The sequence below is a fragment of the Portunus trituberculatus genome, chromosome 34, assembly GCF_017591435.1.
Source record: "Portunus trituberculatus isolate SZX2019 chromosome 34, ASM1759143v1, whole genome shotgun sequence".
Taxonomy (NCBI): Eukaryota; Metazoa; Arthropoda; class Malacostraca; order Decapoda; family Portunidae; genus Portunus; species Portunus trituberculatus.
Genome location: NC_059288.1, coordinates 4,824,711 through 4,845,455, shown reverse-complemented (window position 1 = coordinate 4,845,455; position 20,745 = coordinate 4,824,711). Strand labels below are relative to the sequence as shown.

The 20,745-nt window shown below is 42.1% G+C and overlaps 2 protein-coding genes across 2 annotated transcripts in view; both read left to right on the top strand.

The window, feature by feature from the left end:
• The window catches only part of LOC123512846 (vacuolar protein sorting-associated protein 13B-like), a 36,586-nt gene extending 25,458 nt beyond the window's left edge, over nt 1–11,128 (top strand). The window contains 7 exon segments of the mRNA XM_045269479.1: nt 27–1,421; nt 1,772–1,942; nt 2,313–2,479; nt 3,505–3,711; nt 4,351–4,500; nt 4,796–5,035; nt 5,706–11,128. Coding sequence (XP_045125414.1) covers nt 27–1,421; nt 1,772–1,942; nt 2,313–2,479; nt 3,505–3,711; nt 4,351–4,500; nt 4,796–5,032 — 2,327 coding nt within the window. The 3' untranslated portion in view covers nt 5,033–5,035; nt 5,706–11,128.
• A 1,049-nt stretch (nt 11,129–12,177) lies between these two features.
• On the top strand, nt 12,178–20,355 carry LOC123512845 (protein N-terminal asparagine amidohydrolase-like). Its single transcript, XM_045269478.1, has 2 exons — nt 12,178–12,413; nt 16,933–20,355. The coding sequence occupies exon 2, from the start codon at nt 17,058–17,060 to the stop codon at nt 18,000–18,002; it is 945 nt and encodes a 314-aa protein (XP_045125413.1). The 5' UTR covers nt 12,178–12,413; nt 16,933–17,057; the 3' UTR covers nt 18,003–20,355.
• Nucleotides 20,356–20,745: the final 390 nt, after the last annotated feature.

Sequence of the window (20,745 nt, the reverse complement as noted above, 5' to 3'; positions counted from 1 at the left end):
ACTGAGGCTCACCCTTCCTTGGCCAGCAGAGACAGAGGAGGTGCTGTGGAGCCAGGGTGTGGACATCCAGCAGCAGTACGACCAGTTTGTCAGCATCCCTGGCCACGGTGACGTCAAGGTCAGGATGGAGCGCGTGGGCCACACCTCACATGTCTTCATCGACCCGGTGAGCCGCGTGGAGGTGTCGGCCAGGGACATTCGCAGCAGGATAGCGGCTGAACCCTCCAAGGGCCGTGTGGCCACCTCCACCAACAAGGGCCGGACCATCAAGGAGAGGGAAGGCATCATGCTGGAGATGGAGAATGCCACACTGCCTGAGCTACAGGATGAGACAAGCAGCCGGGAAGGCACAGCAGGGGAAGAGGAGGGCAGCCCTGAGATGGTGGCCCCTGAAGTGGTGCCCATTAGGAAGGAGGAGGCAGAGAAGACGACGACGGTGGTGTACTGTGCCTTCATGTGCACACAGGTGGTGCTGGTACTGAAGGACGACGTGACCGACCAGGAGAACATTTCTGAGATTCTGCGTGTGACACTGGACAACTTCATCGTGAGCCTCAGGCCGAAGATTGACCTGACGGAAAAGCTGCGGGCACTGGACTACCGCGTCAAGGAGCAGGTGGAGGTGGTGCTGTTTGTGGGGGATGTCCAGATAGACAACCAGCTGCACATCTGTGGCAAGTATGACTTCCCAGTGATCCTGATCCGCCAGGACTCAGATTCTGCCCCCCAACTGTCCCCGCTGGACCCCATAGAGAGGGCAATACAGATCTCCCACAACAACGCACTGTTCACCCTCACCCTGGTCCTGGAGCAGCTGCCAACCAGGAACTGCCTCCACTCGATGCACATCCGCCTCAAGCCCATCGTACTTTATGCGGAGGACGCCGTCTTCTACTCCCTCATGGACATCCTCTCTTCCTTCCTGCCGCTGCCCAGGCAGAGGGTCCGGGATGTGCGGGAGCAGCGGGAGGACGAGGAGGAGGCCCTGCCGGTTGTTATGAGGATGCCAGAAAACATCCTGGCCATATCAGACGCCATGACACGGCCAGTGCACATCTCCAGCCTGACAGTGGAGCCTGTCTCCCTCCTGCTCAGCGTGCATGCCTCTGTCAAGATCTACGTGGCACTGGACCGCTCCCCACTCCACTTCGGGCAGTTCCAGCGCTCCGAGGTGCTGACCACCAGCTACAGCCTGGGCCACAGCCTGGCCATGCATTACCTCTCTGGGGCACTCATGAGGGCTGGCTGGGTGGTGGGGTCCCTGGACCTCCTTGGGAACCCTGGAGGGTTTGCCCGCACGGTTGGGTCTGGCATGAGGGACTTTGTACAGCTGCCATACGAGGGCATCCTGCAGGGTCCCTGGGCCTTCATTGCCGGTGTGACCCACGGATCCCTCTCCTTGGTGAAGCACCTCACTGCAGGTACAGTGCCACTGCGGCTGTCACACTTACATGGCTGTAGTTAAGAAGTGTTGGTCAGAGAAAGGGCTCTGGTAATTAAGATCAGGAATAATGATTTTTCAAGGCATGAGTGGTGTGTGGTTATCCATGATAAATGCTGTCACTTGTCTATGGTTTTTGCTTATTAAATGTTGATCTTTTGACTTCTTTATAATAGAAATGAGTTCAAACAATTAGAAGTCAGTGTTTTTTGTCTATGGTCTGCTACCATTAGTTATCACAGCAAAGAAGTTACTTGAGGTGCCAAGAAGGAGCCACACCTTCTGCAGCAGTCCAGGTCGTTGCAGTAACCCTGAGGTGTCTCCCCACAGGCACAGTGGTGTCCTTGACCAACCTGGCCAGCTCAGTGGCTCGCAACATGGAGCGCCTCTCCCTGGATGAAGACCACGCACGCCGCAGCGAGGCCAGCCGGCGGGACCACCCAGCCGGCCTGGTGCAGGGCCTCACGCAGGGACTGTCTGCCTTTGGGATCTCCATTCTGGGTGAGAGGCTTGGTGAACCACTGACACACTCAGGAGTATTGGCAGTGGTCTCTCCTGTGTCTTGTAGAATACTTTACAAGAGTATTTTTTTATCATGAGAAGCATTTTTTACTCTTCTTAAGTCACTGATATTATTTTGGGAAGCTTTTTTAGCATTCTTTGAGCCTTCTTACATGTGAAAAGAAAATCACAGCTCACATTTGTAGAAAAAAGGCCCACTGAGGTGCCAGTTCTAAAAGAAAGGTAGAAAAAAATAACCCAAATTGAAGGATAAATGTCTTGAAACTTCTGTAATGAAAGAGATAGGAAGGAGGAATTACAGATGCAGGGAGGGAGTTCCAGTGTTCACCTTGGCCTTCCTTCCCACCAGGCGCCATTGGGGGGTTGGCGCACCAGCCCATGCAGGCACTGATGAGTGACGGGATAACACCCAGCAGTGTGGTGGGTGGCGTGGGCAAGGGGCTGGTGGGCGTGGTCACCAAACCCATCGGTGGTGCCGCAGACCTGCTGGTGCACACTGGTCATGGACTTCTTCAGGTACGTCTTGCAAGACTAGTGTGTGTGTATTTACCTAGTTGTATTTACCTAGTTGTAGTTTTACAGGGCCTGGGCTTTATGCTCGTGTGACCCTGTCTCCATATCTACACTTATCCAATCTTACTTTAAAAGTATGTATGTGTGTATGTGTGTGTGTTTCACTGTTTGATCTGCTGCAGTCTCTGACGAGACAGCCAATCATTACCCTACGGAATGAGCTCATAGCTCATTATTTCCGATCTTTGGATAGGCCTGAGACCAGGCACACACCACACACCGGGACAACTAGGTCACAACTCCTCAATTTACATCCTGTACCTACTCACTGCTAGGTGAACAGGGGCTACACATGAAAGGAGACACACCCAAATATCTCCACCCGGCCGGGGAATCGAACCCCGGTCCTCTGGCTTGTGAAGCCAGCGCTCTAACCACTGAGCTACCGTGTATGTGTGTGTGTGTGTGTGTGTGTGTGTGTGTGTGTGTGTGTGTGTTGGTGTTTGTTTCAGTATGGGCAAATTAAGGTTACTGTTTTTGCTGATGCATTTTTCATCCTTGTCTTTCCACACACTATATTGCATAATGAATATTCCTTTAGATTAATGAAAACAAATAGCATTCGTAATAGAAAGGTCTCAAAGTAATAGAGAATAATAAACATCTTATGAGCATATTCACTGTTTTTAATTATGATATTTATTTTACTTTGCAATCTGTTGCCTTATTCCGCTTATTTACATTCATCAAAATTTTCATCCCCTTTTTCCACACTCAATCTTGCATAACCCATATTCTATCACCATACAATCACATTATTTACTTAACTTTCCAATCCATTCCCTTCCCCAATTTGCTTCCAATCAACAAACTTTTTCATCTTCCTCTCCATTATCCAATCATGCATAACTCATATTCTTTCGTCACTCACCCACACAATTTAACTTCCCCAACCGACACCCTTCCTAACCTAACGTCCATCAACCACACACACTTGCATAACCCACAACTCCCACACAACTCACCAGGGGGCAGGATGGCACCAGGAACAAGTGCCACGTTTCCTGCCGACCTTGGAGCCACACAGGATGGAGGTGAACGCGCCCCTCAAACTGGTGTGGAAATTAGTGGCTGCGCTGCCTGAGGAGTGCCGGGCTGTGCTGGCGGCAGTTGATGCTACTCACTTCACCTCAGCTGGCTCCTACACTCCTGTCACTGTCCTCCTCACTCCTCAGGTAATGGTGGTGGTGGTGGTGGTGGTGGTGGTGATGAGGTTTGTTTTGGTTTGAAGTCTGTGTGTGTGTTTTTGTTGAGGTGAGTGTTATGTGAGGCAATGGTTTGTGTTGGTTTCTTATTTAATTGTGAGGGGGTTTGTATGCCTGTAATTGTTCAATCTCTCTCTCTCTCTCTCTCTCTCTCTCTCTCTCTCTCTCTCTCTCTCTCTCTCTCTCTCTCTCTCTCTCTCTCTCTCTCTCTCTCTCTCTCTCTAATTGTTTTTCCTTTCGATTTTATACTTATTTATTCTTTTTACATTTCTTCTTTATTTTTTACTTTTTTTTTTTTTTTTTTTTTTTTTTTTTTTTTTTTTTTTTTTTTGCTTTTCTTCTCTAATTCTTGTTTTTATATCTTTTTATGTTTGTTAATCTTTCTCTTTTCTACTCTTCTGTTTATCCCTTTCTCTTCTACATTCACAAATTCTTTTCTCCTCAACATTTGTCTATAATTTTCTCTTCATATCTTTTTATCCTTTTCTTTCACACCTCTTGCATTCATCATTTCTCCCCAGACTTTCCCCCTCATCCTGCACACAACATACACAGATATCCTTTCTTCCCATCCTTCACAGCACCTCACATCTCCATTCCCTCACACAGGTCCTCTTCATCCTGGGTGTGGAGGAGGATGCCCAACAGCACGCCCTTCCCCTTGCTGAGGTAACGTGGCGCCCTCACCCAGCCGACCCAACACTGGTCTATATAGAGAAGCTGCAGCCTGAACCCAAGCCACAGAACCTGGATATGGAGGTAAGGGAGTGTGTGTGTGTGTGTGTCATACTTTCTTTTTTTGTGTGTGTGTGGGGGTGGGGGGGAAGCTGGCCAAAGGTAGCAAAAAAAATAAATAAATAAGTAAAAGGCCCACTTGATTACCAGTTCCCTTCAAGATTAATAAAGTTAGCCAAAAGTTTGGGGCAAATACCTTGAAACGTGGTTGTGTGCTATTATTATTATTATTATTATCTTTTAACCATTGCATCTGCCTTGAATATTTTGTAGCAGCTAATCTAACTTAACCTAACCTAATGGAATTTATCAATGCCAGCCGGTGAGTGGGTGTCCGGAAAGGGTCGCTGATTATGTACGCAGCACCTGCAGTGAGGGCGTGGACGGGGCGGGGGCAGGGCTGGACTCCTCTGCGGCGTCATCAGAGGCGGAGGATGGGACACCAGGGCACCTCACTCGCATCAAGCTGTACGTGGCACCGCGCATGAGGTCGGCACTGCTCGCTGGTATCAATATTGCAGCGCGGGCCAGCCAGGGAAGGGGATTTATTGTCTAGCAGGTGTGTATGTGTGTTGGTTTGTGCATGTTGTCTTTACTAATGTACAAATGTTTATTATTCTTTCCCTTTTTTTATTCCAAGTTTTTCATTACCTCTCTACCTTTCCTTCCATCTTCTTCTTTGTTCCTATCATCTTTCCTTCTCCTTTTCCATATGATCTCACTATAGTCATCACCAACATTCCCTCCATTCTCTTCACATCACTTTACTTAATTCCCACATATTAACCCAGCAGCTTCCTGCATTCCCTCCATTGTGTTTATTATGTTCATGCAAGTGTGAATATAATCCTATTTCTATTTCTCATAAGGATAACTCAAACCCATAATGTTGTGTCCTTTATTACCAGTCTATCTGTATACTGTATGGACACACCTCTTTCTGTGTGTGTGTGTGTGTGTGTGTGTTATTCAGTGTACTAATCAGTCACACACACACACTGTCCTCCTCAGTGAAAGATGATATTATATTACATGCTTCCCTAAATCCAGTCAGACAGTCACGTTGAAACACTAACAACCTCACACTGACCTCTCAAAAAAGACTGACAACCTCTCACTGACCTCAAAAAAACACTGACAACCTCTCACTGACCTCAAAAAACTCTGACAACTTCTCACTGACCTCTCAAAAAAAGACTGACCTCTCACTGACTTCTCCATTGCCCCAGGATGGATTGCCAGCCAGAGTTGTGAGGGGCCACACTCCCCACACCTTGGCACGGCTGCCTGAGTCACCCTACCACTCCCTCATCTGCTGCCACAACTAACCCAGCACTACCTGACCTGAACCAACACAACACAAGGAGATAGACACTGCAGCCAAGACCTTCCTCAAGATTAGAACATGTCATAAAGGTGAAAACAGTTGTAGAGAAACACAAGTTGACCAAGGTTAGTAAAAAATTACTGACTCACCAAACATGACACAGAGAGACCAAATATATACAGGGTACTGCAGCCAATCCATTCCTGAAGATTAGAACATGATTGGATAATTGACTTGTTTTTGATAGAGAAACACATTTTGATCAAGATTACTATATATGAGCCACAGCCCTCCTAAATACAAGGCAGGTGTCAGTAAAGGTATGTTATTGCACTGTATACAGGTGACAAAGCCTAGTACCTGTTATTGAAAGAGTAGAAATATATATTACTAATCAGAGAGAGGAGAAACATGCCAAAAACACCCCAGTTATTGAAGAGATGAAGGGAGAATGAAAATAACCAAGAACTAATGACTGAAGACATGACAAAGAGAAAGAAAGAAAACATACAATAACTTAAAGGAGAAAAAACGAATAAAACATACCAAAACATGATCATAAATGAGATAATTAAGAAGGAAAGGGAACTGAAAACTAGAGAAAATAAATGAGAGTTCAAATCTAGACCCCTTTAAGGTAGTCATTCATTTGTCCTCCCAAACACTTCTAATGCTTATAAAAAGGCTCTAGTTGAAGTCACACAGTTTTCTAAGTGTGTTTTTATGGCTCTAGTAACAGATCAACAACATTTCTATGGTATTAAGAGGATAAACACTCTTGAGACCTTTGCTAATCATCTCTGTGGTCTTGGAAAATAGTCACGGTGAGAGAGTTAAGTGTTTCAGAGTACCAGCTAGCCACTCATGGGTTTTATAGTGACAATTTCACATGGAGGACTAAGAAGTGAGTGTGTTCCTTGTAACTGTGTGAAATCATTTGGCAAGCTGAGGATTTGGGCTGTGAATATCTGAAATTTGCAATCAGCACTGAAAAATGTATTGGGTGTTTATTTGTCACCATTACTACAGCTTGCTTTTCATGGTGTGTTGATTGGTGTATGTGAACTCTATGTAGGTTATGCCAGAATTATTTACATATCTTTCATGGTGACCAATGTGGGTGTTTCCTAAGAGCCCGGAAGATTTTGTTGTTGTTTTTATTTTGTTCTTGTCATTTTTTTTTTTTCTATTTTTTTTTTTTTTTTCCCATTATGTAGGTAGTCGTCGGTATTGTAGTGTAGCAATCTGAGCTTCTTTGTGCCCAGAAACATTCCCTTCACTTGCATTTTTTCTCTTGCATTAGATACTTTTTTATTTTTTCTGTACCTTGAAAATAACATTACGTATTCCCTTTGCTTCCAATATGGTAATACTACAACTAATAATTCTCTCTCTCTCTCTCTCTCTCTCTCTCTCTCTCTCTCTCTCTCTCTCTCTCTCTCTCTCTCTCTCTCTCTCTCTCTCTCTCTCTCTCTCTCTCTCTCTCTCTCTCTCTCTCTCTCTCTCTCTCTCTCTCTCTCTCTCTGCCATCCAAGAAAACCATCCATCATTGCAAAGTTCAAATATTAACCTTCAGAAGCCTCCCGTAGATGCCAACCCTTCACTGCCCTTCCCTCTCCCCTTCCTGCACCATTCATCCCATTGGTAAGGAGTGGCAGTGCGTTCGTCACCCCTCGCCACCCCAGGAGTCTTATGAAGGGGCTTACAAGGCTTTCAAGGGGTGCAATCTCTTCCTAACTCAACTGCACTGCCTCTCTTGTTCATCCTCATCTCCCTTCCTCACCTCTGAAGATTACTAGTTAAGTGTTAAGTTGTTTATATGTTGTGTGTATTTATTATCATAGGTACTGGTTTTGGTAAGAGGTTGATTAGTCTCACTCTTGCTCCCCTGCTGTGTTGAGGATGCAATATTCAGGAGAAAAGGCAGGATGTGTTGGAGTGTGTGTTACTTGCCCTCTGATCGAAACTGTGTGTAGACTATCTGTGCTAAACTGTGATATATATAAGGAATTGGTGTGTGTGTGTGTGTGTGTGTGTGTGTGTGTGTGTGTGTGTGTGTGTGTGTGTGTTTTCTGGTGTGGGGTGTGTGGATTATGTGTGTGTTTTTTTGGGATGTTTGTGTGTGTGTGTGTGTGTGTGTGTGTGTGTGTGTGTGTTTGTGTGTGTGTGTGTGTGATATTTTTCCCTTTTCATCCATTATTTGCAAGAGTACTGTGACATGCACCTGAGATTTGAAGGTGTGAAAGTGTAAATTATCTTTTTTAACTTATGTGGGTGAAAAGAACACATGGAGACACTGTGCTGGGAGGGAGTGGGTAAGTGAAAGAAGTGTTGTGAGTGTTTGTCGAGGGAAGCTGATATTTGCTACACTGCATTTTGGTGAGGTACATTTATTCTATTTAAGGTGATTCATGGTTATCTTGGTGATTCTGCACAGTGAGACGGGGAGTTTCATGTACAAAGAAATAGTATTGATAGTTTTTAAAGAGAGTTACATTGATAAACAAGCACAAAAGGGAATTAAAACAAGCATAAGAGGAAGCCAGTCAACCGAACACCTGTCAATCTGTCACCTGGCTAGCAATTACACACACACACACACACACACACACACACACACACACACACACACACACACACACACACACACACACACACACACACACCACAGCTGGCCACACACTTCCACAGCATACAGTCAGACTATTAAATTAAAACATAAATTTATTCCCCCAGTGATCATTAATGCACTATAGATATAGAAGATAGTTTTGACTTTTTAACTTTAGATACAAATGCACTACTGAAATATTTATGCACTTGAGTAATGTCGGATCTCTTGTGATTTATATATTCTTTTTTCTCTCTCTCTCTCTCTCTCTCTCTCTCTCTCTCTCTCTCTCTCTCTCTCTCTCTCTCTCTCTCTCTCTCTCTCTCTCTTCTCTCTTGTTTTTGTCTACTTTTTTTTTTTCTTTCTTGTGGTTTGAGTGATTTCATGAAAGGAGTTTTGTGTTCTATTGTGCAAAATTGGTTTATCTATTCTGATAAACTTTTCTATTTAGTGTTTTTTGGGGAGAGTAGCTGTTTATTGGGTGCTCTCTCTCTCTCTCTCTCTCTCTCTCTCTCTCTCTCTCTCTCTCTCTCTCTCTCTCTCTCTCTCTCTCTCTCTCTCTCTCTCTCTCTCCTTATTAATGAGGTGCTGAGAATTCTTTTGAGTGTGTATAAGTAAACATTTCCAGCAAGGTAGTCTTTTATATGACAAACGTGAGATTTAGTGGAGCTTATACAATGACAAACGTGAGATTTAGTATACCTTGACATTATTACATGGAGCTTATGTATGCTTGTCCCTATTAGGTGGAGTGAACAAAAAAACAAAAAGGGAGGGTTGGAAATAATAGGTCCTGAAAAACTGCCATTATATGTGAAGATAATCTGGGAACACAATTTTTTATTATTTGTATTAAGAAGAGATATGAAAAATGGTTGATGTAAAATGGTGTTCCCAAAAATTAGTTAGGGAACATAAACAAAGATCAGTATATGTCGTTTATGGTCAAAATACATGAAATTTCAGTCAAAATACATGAAATTTCAGTTGATATAGAAGAGGATGTGAAAAAAAAAAGGAGAGATGACTAGAAAAAAGAGCTTATATAAGATGTCATTCCCTTAAAAATAGTTAGGGAAGGTAAACTAAGAAGATCACTTTGTTTAGAGATGAAAAAATGCAAAATTCCAAATATAGAAGGGGATATGAAAAGAATAAAGAAGTATGGAAATTCACGTATAAAAGCCATTCCCTCAAAAACAGAGAAAATAGACAAAAGACCAATATACACTATAGTAAAAAAAAAAAAAATAAATAAATAAATAAATAAAATAATAATAAAATTCCAGTATGGATAGTGGAGAATATGATTATATTTTGATGTGTTATTATTCCTAGTGTTTCTTCCATGCACAACTGTTCACTCCTTCCTTAACACTGCCATAACGTAATGAGAGGCGGCAGTGATGAGGTAATGTCATTAATGTGTGTGTGTGTTTGTGTGTGTGTGTTACAGGCAGGTGGTGGAGTGACAAGGAGGAAATGCAGTCACTTGGCCATTGGTGCTGAATTAGTAACAGAAATAATGAATGCTTTGTAAGAAGTGTGGAAGAATGAAAAGGTTAGGGAGTTGGTTGATTTGACGCGACTTGATGGAATAGTTAATGTTTTGTAAGAAGTGTGAGAAAAAGGATAGTTAGTTAGAGAGTTGTTTCCTAATTTAACTTGAAAATGTTGAAGGTTATGTACGAAATGTGAACAAAAAAAGTTAGAGAGACGAAAACTTGTCATAACTCAAAGAAAAATGATGATAAAAAATAGAAATGTAAAAAAGGCAGTTTAATTAGGAAATAAATAAATCAAATAAGTAACAAGTAGTAATATATAAAAAAGTAAAGAAATAAAGTAAAAAATAGGAAATTAATCTGAACTGTGAACTAAACAAAAAAAATAATAATAATAGTAACAAACAATAGTATCTGAGAATTATTAAAGACAGATTAGTTAGAGAGCAAACAATAATCTAACAAACTTCTTAATCTCTCGTCTTATTTCACCATTCATAATCACATGCAAGCTTTAACAGGAGGGAGTGTCATTGTGTGGCAGTGTTCGTGATAGTGTGTTGATTCTTACAGGGAGTGCGTGTATCATGAGTGCGTGCGTCATTATAGAAAGTGTTTACCATGAGAGGATTCATCATAAAGTATGTTAATCACTACGAAAAGTGCGTGATATCATTATAGTAAGTGTGTCATTATATAGTGTGTGGTATTCATTATATAATCGCGTTTGTCGTGAGGAAAAGTGTGTAAGTCATAACAGGAAGTGCGTTTACTATGATTATACAAAAAAAAAAAAAAAAAGCTAATGATCATCTGAAGTGTTTGTGTGTATCATAATGTAAAGTGTTGAATCATCATAGCAAGTGTGTATCATTCCAGAAAGTGTTTATGATGAAGCTAAATTATTAATGAAAATAATATATAGCATGATTATGTGTTACAATATCAGAAGTAAGCATGCAACAATACAACATAAACATAATATAGTGTGTGTGTGTGTGTGTGTGTGTGTCGTCAAGTGAACATCTGTGTGTACGTGTATGTATATCCGTGTGTGTGTGTGTGTGTGCATCAACACTTGTGGACAGTCGGTACCTTCGTTATGGCTGGTGGCACACACATGACCCCTCGGCCACGTCGATCTAGCTGCCTCTTCAAAGTATAGGATATATTATTTTGCATACAATAAATCGTGAAATAATGGGTTTACCTCTTGTCTTTAATTGCATCCCTGCCTGTTTCCTTCGTGCGTGTAGCTTTTATCACTTTCATTAAATGTTTGGTGGTATTTTTCACGAAACCTGGAAGAAAAATAACAAAACAATACTCTTACGTGTCATTAGATTATTGAACGATATATTTAGTGATAAAGGTGTAATCTCTCTCTCTCTCTCTCTCTCTCTCTCTCTCTCTCTCTCTCTCTCTCTCTCTCTCTCTCTCTCTCTCACACACACACACACACACACATGCACACGATGATTTATTTGTTATTAGATTATTGAAAGATATATTAGTTTTAAATCTCTCTCTCTCTCTCTCTCTCTCTCTCTCTCTCTCTCTCTCTCTCTCTGGCTTGCGCGCGCGCGGTCAGATAAGCGCCACGTCTTCCAGAAACTTTGTGGCGTGAAAAGACGTGATCAATAATACAGTTGTACCCTTTGGAAAGTTTAGCCAGCGAAATGTTTGGATCAATATTGTTACTTTGCCTGATTTTTTAGGACACCCAGCACACAGTTACACACACATCTCTCTCTCTCTCTCTCTCTCTCTCTCTCTCTCTCTCTCTCTCTCTCTCTCTCTCTCTCTCTCTCTCTCTCTCTCTCTCTCTCTCTCTCTCTCTCTCTCTCTCTCTCTCATGCATTTACCATAACACTTGACGCATTAATTTGGACAAAATGAATTTAGCAGCGTCAGATATAAATACATTTGAATAATTAAAGCCAAGAATTTATGAATGAGTCACAGTTAAAGGGCCCGCGCGGTGACGTCACGAGGCTGTGGACCAATGAGGGAGTCGCCAGTGTACTACCGCGCAGGGGGGCGTGGCTTGGACACTGAACCAATACATAGGAAACTTCGTCCATGTTTCGAATTTATACGTCCAAATTGTAAAAAAAAGACAAATTAAACACATAAGATAGAGCGTTGATTAATCTGAAAATGCATTTTATTACTTCATTTAGTGTTTTGAATCTTTACAGAGTTAGTAAAGGGTTAAACGAAGTGTGATAAATGCAAAAAGAGGAGAAATGAGTGAAATGTACAGAGACAGCTAAATATTGCGGTGCACGCCATTTAAAAGGTGGACCAGTCTAGACTTGAGTGGAGTGAAGGTCCTTGTGGCACTCCTGAGGTGGCACTGGAACACTACACGTTACAGGCACTTAACCACCAGCTCGCCACGACACCACGTCACCCCAGCTCGCCACACAGCCACCCCTGCAGCCACAAAGAGACCAAGAGGAGGGAAAGAGAGAGAAACAAGAGGAAGGAGGTAAATGTTGAGTGTTTCCTGTACTCGTAAATAGCATCTTAGCTTATTTTGAATGGAATTGTCTTTACCTATGCTAACTATGGCTACTTTCTTTCTTCCTCTTCCTCCATGTGTGTGTGTGTGTGTGTGTGTGTGTGTGTGTGTGTGTGTGTGTGTGTAATAAGGTGGTCCAGATTTTAGGTGACCTTGCTTTACAAACCCAAATTCCCGTTTCTGGTTCGTGTTTTTGCTTTATTATCATTTTCCTTTTGCTCTGATTTTGAAGCCTTATATAATTCTCCAAGGCTATTTTTTGTATCCTTTGTGTGTGTGTGTGTGTGTGTGTGTGTGTGTGTGTGTGTGTGTGTGTGTGTGTGTGTGTGTAGCATTAATTAGAGGGAAATGGCACGCGTCTTAGGTAGAAACACGTAATTAGTGTATTTTTTTTCTGTATAGCTTCTCTCTTGTCTCCCTTTCATTGCACAAAGTAGTGATTGCCAACATTCACATCCCGTTTGGTGAACAGGACAAAAAAAAATAATGTCGAGAGTTTGAACAGGTAATCGTTTTGTCTTCTCTTATATAATTTCTTTCCTTTGTCTGATAAATTCCACCCGTAGCATCTCTTATTCATCTGTCACCTCTCCCCAGCCTAGGCGAACCTTAGGGCCTGGTGGGAGAAGGGGAAAACGGGGGGGGGGACGAAATTTAAGGGGGGAGTCATGTAAAAATAATGGGTAAACTTTTGTCTTCGAGAAATATCTATGGGAAAATTTTGTTATGGGAATTTTTGTAGGGTTAAAGGAGGAGGTATGACAAAAATGTGTTTCCAAGCTTGAGCCAACTTAACGGCCACTAATCCACCTTAAAGAATGGAGAAACTGAATCCTCCCTGTACCTCATCCCCAGCCTAACCTAACCTAACCAAATCCATCTTATCCTAGTCTAACCTAACCTATCTTAACCCAACCTAACCTAATTCATCCTTCCCTACACTACCCTACCCTACCCTTTCCTACCTTACCTTAGCCTAACCTAATCTATACTATCCTATCCTATCCTATCCTATCCTAACCCAACTCAACTCAACTCAACTCAACCTAACCAAATGTATTCTATCTTAACTAACCTTAACCTAACCTAACCTAACAGCCACACCCCACCCAATCCTTCAGACATTGGTTATGATTACTCGGACCACATTTCATTCCTAATTAATTTGAAGAAGCCATATACAAGTCACTTATGAACTGAAGCATTGACATTAGTGTACAATAATTGCCCTGAACGAACAGAGGCTTTGATATGCAAGTTTGATCATTGTCAGTTTTTGCAAAGAGTTTATCTAGAAAGTCTTTACAATGGCTGTCATTTTAATCCTGCCTTGTTTTTATTAGATTTTAACACATATTTTAGTCATTGATTTTCTGTGGTACTGATTTATTGGCTTGGGAATTTAAGTAAATGTATATATATATATGATAATCTTTACAGAACACTTGCTATATGCATGTATATTACTCTTCCTGTCTTGTTTGATCAGATGGATGGTGGTATTAATATATTAGCCTAGAAATATATATAAATGCATGTATTCAATCTTTACAAAAAAAAAAAAAAAACACTTGCTATGTATAATATTCCTCAGTTAATCTAGTCTTAACTCCTTCAGTATTGGAACACTTTTATCATGAATTTTTGGTACGATTAGACAATTTTATTGACATTAAGAACGGTCTTTGGAAGTCAAAAGATTAATGGCCAGAGTCTTCACTATTTTAATTCCTCACATGAATTTCTGAAGCTGTATAAAATCACCAAATAGTAAGCAGAGTGAATATGAAAACACATCATGGTACTGAAGGGGTTAATGTATATATTAGTACTGTACAGGAATACTTCTACGTGCATAAATTCACTTGATAAGGGTAGATAAGGCTTTGTGGGGATTGTCTCTTGGTTGTATTGTGTGTGTTGGTGGGGGTAGGGGGTCAATGAGTTCATGAATACCCTGACCTTACATATTATTAGTGATGACTTTGCTGTGTTTCTGTCCTGGTTCTGGTCAGTGTAGGTTTATACTGTGGCACTCTCTCTCTCTCTCTCTCTCTCTCTCTCTCTCTCTCTCTCTCTCTCTCTCTCTCTCTCTCTCTCTCTCTCTCTCTCTCTCTCTCCAGTATTACCAATCCCTCACCACTTCTCTTGCCACACTACTCTGGTTGCTGGGGGAGTGCCTCTTACTATCAGCTGGTGGCACTATTATCTGGCACTCTTGATTGTAGAGGGCTGAGGGACAGATAAAGAAAGGATGATGGGTTTTAGCATATTATTATTATTTTGTCATTGTTAGTATTAGTATTATTTATCTATTTTGATTTAATTTTATTGATTGATTTTATTTTTATTATTTTTATTTTATTTATTTATTTATTTATTTATTTGGTTATATGGTTGATGGACAAACAAAGAAAGAATGAGTTTTTTTTAGGCATTTGTGTGTTAGTTTGTTTACTATATAGTAGAAGGAATGTTAGTTAAAAAGGTGTCAGGTTAGTTATGAGTAGTAGAAATGTCAGTTACTAGAGTCAGGGTAGTGATTTTTTTGGTGGTTAGACAGTAGCAGGAATGTTATGGGTGAGTTAGAAGTAGTAGGAATGTTAGATAATGTTACTAAGTGATGTTAGAGAAGGAAAAATGTTTATACGAGTGTTAGTTTGTAATGTTATAGAAGAAAGAATTGTTAGTATTAACCCTTTATTACTGGGGCACATTTTTATCTTGAATTTTGAGTGTGATTAGACAATTTTATTGACATTAGGAAGGGTCTGTGGAGGTCAGAAGATTAATGGCCAGTCTTCACTATTTTAATCCCCCTATATAAGTTTCTGAAGCTGTATAAAATCACCAAATAGTAAGCAGAGTGAATATGGAAATGTGTCCTGGTACTGAAGGGGTTAATGTTAGTTTGTAAAGTTAGTTGATGATGTAAGAGTAGGAGAAATGTAAAGTCAATTGAGAGAGAATAGATTAGTTAGAGGAGCAGAAATATTAGTTACTAGACAGATAATAAGTAAGTTAGATTAGTGAGATCAATTTTGTGTGTTTATCAGTGATGGACAGTATTCACATTCTCTCTCTCTCTCTCTCTCTCTCTCTCTCTCTCTCTCTCTCTCTCTCTCTCTCTCTCTCTCTCTCTCTGTGTTTTGTTTGTTTTGAAATTCTTTTTTTGGTGTTTGTGGGTTTTGAGTTTTGTTGTTTTGTTTATTTGTCATTTGTATTTATTTATTATTTTTTTTCCATAATTTTGTGTGAATGTTTTATTTATCTATTTATTTATCTACTCTGTTTTATTTTATATATATATATATATATATATATATATATATATATATATATATATATATATATATATATATATATTTTTTTTTTTTTTTTTTTTTTTTTTTCCTCATTACATACTACTTTGGTATTAAATGACTTTAAAGCATTTTATTTGTATATCACTTGCAACATCTGTTTTTATAGATCAATCTCATTTCTCTTAGCCTTTTTATTATTTGTTATATATTTACTTGACTGTTTCATTTTATTTTACTTTACTATTTCCATTTATGCTATTTATGGAAGAAAACATGAAAAGCAGCATAAGACATAATTACAAACATTAACATTGAGTTATTTATGATGCTTAATGCTCCACTCGTGTGTGAGAAAGGTGGCAGTGTTTGTGGAGGCATGTAACTGTGCAGTGTTTGTGGGCAGTCACTCACATTTGGAGGACATATGAAGCTGAGAAAATGAGGAAAGAATGACAACCTGATATCAAGGGAATGGGGGGAGAGGGAAGGGGAGGAGAGAGACAAGGAACAATGCAGCAACCCAGAATGACTTGACACAAACTATGATAGCCACTGCTGGTCTTTCCCGGCTGAACAATGCATGCCTCAAGGTTGCTGTGGGTGTGTTCATCCTTGTGCAACACTACTCAGAGCTGTCCACACCTCACCGCCGGCCCAAGGAAGAACACGGGGCATGGCATGTGTGGTGCAGCCCATGATGGTGCAATAGTGGTCTGTAATGGGTCTCAGATGGCAAACTGAATCACTCCTGTGTGTTTTAGAGGCTTTGTTATGAATTTTGTGAAGAATTTCTGCTGTAAGTCTGGTTTTTTGGTCATTTGTTACTTTTTTCTCTCTCTCTTTCCCTCTCTTGGCTTATGTTTATTATTGCTTGCCTAGATCTAGTGGCCCATGTGGGAGGCACTGCCTGGGGGTGCTCACCACAGCAGCCTCAGTCTGTACATAGACGCCTCTCATGTTGGTCCCCATGAGTGCCATGGGCTGGGGAGTGTCGCGGGGTGTGTCTCCAGGCCTGTGTCTGGGGCACAGTCTGGCACTGCTCCCGGTACTTCCTCAGCAGGGCAACACACAGAGGCTGGAATGTGCTTGTGGAGTAGTGTAGTGTTTGTTGTTGTTGTTGTTGGTATTGCTGTTGTTGTTGCTGTAGCAGGTGGAACACAAATATCCCTCTTCTCTTTCAGGGGTGACTGAGCTGCAGCAGACTTTGCACTAAGCAAGACAGCCCTTCCCTCCCTCCCTCCCTCCTTCCCCAGTCCCCTGCAGAGGCTTGGGGCAGTGAGGGGAAGCACTGGCACTCTAGCTAGGCATGGTGTTGTTAGTGGAGGGGGCGCCGCTGCCCCGGTGCCCTGCCTCCACCGATGATTTCTTTGCCTGCTGGCCACAGGTGGCTGAGGCTGGCCGCAACTTTGCGGGCCAGAAGGTGCGGCCGGTGGAGGCAAGGCACGCACTGTATGTGGGCCAGGGGGAGTTTGGTGTGGTGCCGGGTGGGGACCCAAGGGTGCGTGTGGTGGGGTCCGATGATGCCACCACCTGCCACATGGTGGTGGTGCGGCACCCCAGCGGCACTGTGGCTGTGGCACATTTTGATGGGAGTCGGGGAGAGGAGGCAGCCCTGGGTGACATGGTGGCCAAGATAATGGGCATAGAGGGGCACGGAGAGGGGCTGGAGGTGTCCGTGGTCGGGGGCTACCAGCCAGAGCGCGGCAGCAAGGAGGCAGCACGGGCTGAGGCGGAGCAGCTGTCCCTCAAGCTACTGGAGGCATTGGTGCGCCACGAGTGCCACTTCCGGTTGTGTGTGTGGTGCACCTGCCGCCTCAACACCACACAGAGTGCCAGTGGGCCACACCCCAGGGTGTACGGCGTGGCAGTGGAGATCCAGAGCGGCACGCTGTTCCCGGCACACTTCAAGATGCAGGAGCCGGACATGCCTCTGCGCTCTGCCTCGCGCTGGATGGCCGGGGGCCGCCACCCCCTTGACCTGTATGACCACTCCTCTGGCACCATCACCATCCACCCCTTCCACTGCTCTGAGGCGGACCTCTTCGCCGTCTACCTCAAGCTGCCAGACGACGTGCTACTCAGGAACTTCTCCACGTCTCCCAAGGTGGAGCCGCCTCACTTCTGCCAGGAGCTGCGCCGTGTGTTCAAGGTGTTCGTGGACCACCCCAGGCCCCTCGAGTCACTCTTTGTAGGCAACCGGCCCAAGAAGTATGCCATCAGTGCCAGCGGTGTGTGGGAGCCGGTGCAGTAGTGTAGGCAGCAGTGTGGTGGTGGGCAGGGGCCCCTCGCTGTGTGGGAAGCCTCAGCACTGCTTGCCTTTGGGTTTGATTTTTGTTGATTCTCCTACTTATCTGGGAACAAATTCTCTCTCTCTCTCTCTCTCTCTCTCTCTCTCTCTCTCTCTCTCTCTCTCTCTCTCTCTCTCTCTCTCTCTCTCTCTCTCTCTCTCTCTCTCTCTCTCTCTCATTAGGTTTGAAAGCAAATAACAAACCACAAGTCTTTTCTCTTAAAACTTCCAGTAGTGGATATTCAGGCAAGAGGAGGAGGAGGAGGAGAGGAGCAGCAGCATGTGATCTATTATTTTACTGCCTTCACTGTGATGTGGCTTTAGGTCTTTAAGAGAGGTCGGCGCCCCACATGGCACCGACTGGCCCTGTGATCTCACTGTGTTGCAATAGAGCTTGGCATGAGGGAGTGGTGTTGGCGTGGTGCGGTGTGGTGTGGCGTGATAAGATGATGGTGCCTCCCTCATGTGACAATCCTCAAGGGTAAATACTGCCAAGGTTTTATTTACTTTGTCACAATCAGTGTTGCCAAAGGTACCCAGCATGGCCTGGCTGGGTGAGGGTGGAGGCAATCATGAGGAGGTGCCTGTGTGTCCTGCACCCCTGAATCATTAGCTTAGCATCTCACAGGGCTTTTGGCTTGCACCAGGGTCTCTGTTTTCAGATTTTTAAGGCTTACTCTTATTATTTTTAGGTGTGTGTGTGTGTGCTTGAGTGAGTGTGTGAATTGTGTGTCTGGTTGTTTCAAATGCTTCTAGTTTGACTGTGGTAAATCTACTATAAGTGCATTAGTAAGTCCTCCTTTCTTATCTCATGTTATTGTTTTCTTTGTGAAGTTTGGGCAAAGTTGAGTTGCTTGAGTTGCTTCCTGGATATTTTGTGATGAAATCGGAGAGTTGTGGGTCTCGTCCCGGCAGGAGACAACTTTGCCTTGGCTTCACCTTAGGACACTGACAGACAGCAGATGATACTCAGAATTGGCTTAACTTTGGTGATACTCAAGTCTTTCAAACCTTACTTGTGTTGCATTCTGCTGATGTTGATTAGTTGTATGTAGGTCTGTCAAGCGCCAAACCAGGTATTACGTTGCATCGAGACACACACACGTACGCCGGCTGGTGATAGACAGGGTATCCATTTGTACAGTTACCCACAACAGTGATGACATTTTCTATACAACATTATATAGGTTAAAACAAAACAAAAGATATGAAAAAGGAAAAACAGCATTTGATAATCACATCATCAGTTTTGATCTTTGCTCTTACCGTAAACTAGTCTATTAATCTATTTATTTCACCCATGAACACTTACTAGATTCTGTGACATATATACTTTGCACAGAGGCAGAAATATAGATTGAGGTGAAGCTCACTCAAAAAGAAAAAAAAATCAAAATTACTTTCGTAAAATAGAGGAAGTAAAGAAAAGTATAACCAAGAGAGAGCCAGTTGATACTCCAAAGTTCTTATAGGCCCAGAGAGATGCAGAAACAGGAATAGAGTCCCAGAGTTTATCAGTGAGAGAATTAAAAGAGCTAAGGTACAGGTTAACTCATGGACTAGTAAAGTGGACAGTATAGGGATGAGGGAAAGGATGAAAAAAAAAACATTATTTACAAGTTTATCATTGAAAGATTGGAGGTACTGGTTAACTCAGACATTGGTGAGATGGACAACAAGGGTGAGAAATTAAGAAAAAAAAAAAAGGCTGCAAATATCTAATGGGGGAAGATTCACTCCTGTCTGTATTAGTAAGGTGAACAGAATAGGGATAAGAGTAAAGAAAGACTCAGACTATTGCTTCTTAAAGAAAACAAGTGAAACAGTAGCAGTATTAGCAAGAGTTTACTGATGAAAGGAATAAGAGAGTGAAAGTCCTGGTTAAATTGTGTGTTAGTGAGGTGAACAAAATAGGGGTGAGAGAGAGAGAGAGAGAGAGAGAGAGAGAGAGAGAGAGAGAGAAAATACTTGATTATCCAAGAGTTTACTGGTGGAAGGAATAAGAGAGTGAAAGTCCTGGTTAGCTCCTGCATTAGTGAAGCACACAGAATAAGTGAAAGAAAGAACAGCTGAATTTGTATACTATAAAGAAAATGTGGAAATGTTGACAGTATTATGTTCTGGACCAGAATTATGAAGAATCAATACAACACTAATGCATCTATTGAAATATTACATGGCTCTCTCTCTCTATTGCCTTGTATATGTTTATTACCTGCCAGAAACAGTATTGCCAATTCATCACGTATTTCCTTTTTATAATTGCTGAACCTGTTTCATAGCAACAGTAAAAATAAATGAGGTAATTGATTTATAAGCAAGACTTATTCATTATCCTAAAGTGACAGGATTTTCATGAGGACACTGATATCTGCCAAAAAGTTAAGTATTATTCTTACATCAACCTTGTCTCTGTAGCTTAAGACAAAGACTAATGAAATAGAAAGCTCTTTACTAGTGATAAGATATAATAAGATAGGTTTTTATTCTCTGTAGAGTAAGCATTCATATTTGTCAAGTTAGCCATGAATGTGGTTTTGTAAATAATAACTGTGTGTGTGTGTGTGTGTGTGTGTGTGTGTGTGTGTGTGTGTGTGTGTGTGTGTGAGAGTGTGAGAGAGAGAAAACTAATATCCAAATTCAGAAATCTTTATATGTGTGTGTAAGAGAGAAAGAGAGAGAAATGTGTATGGAAGGGAAAGAGATA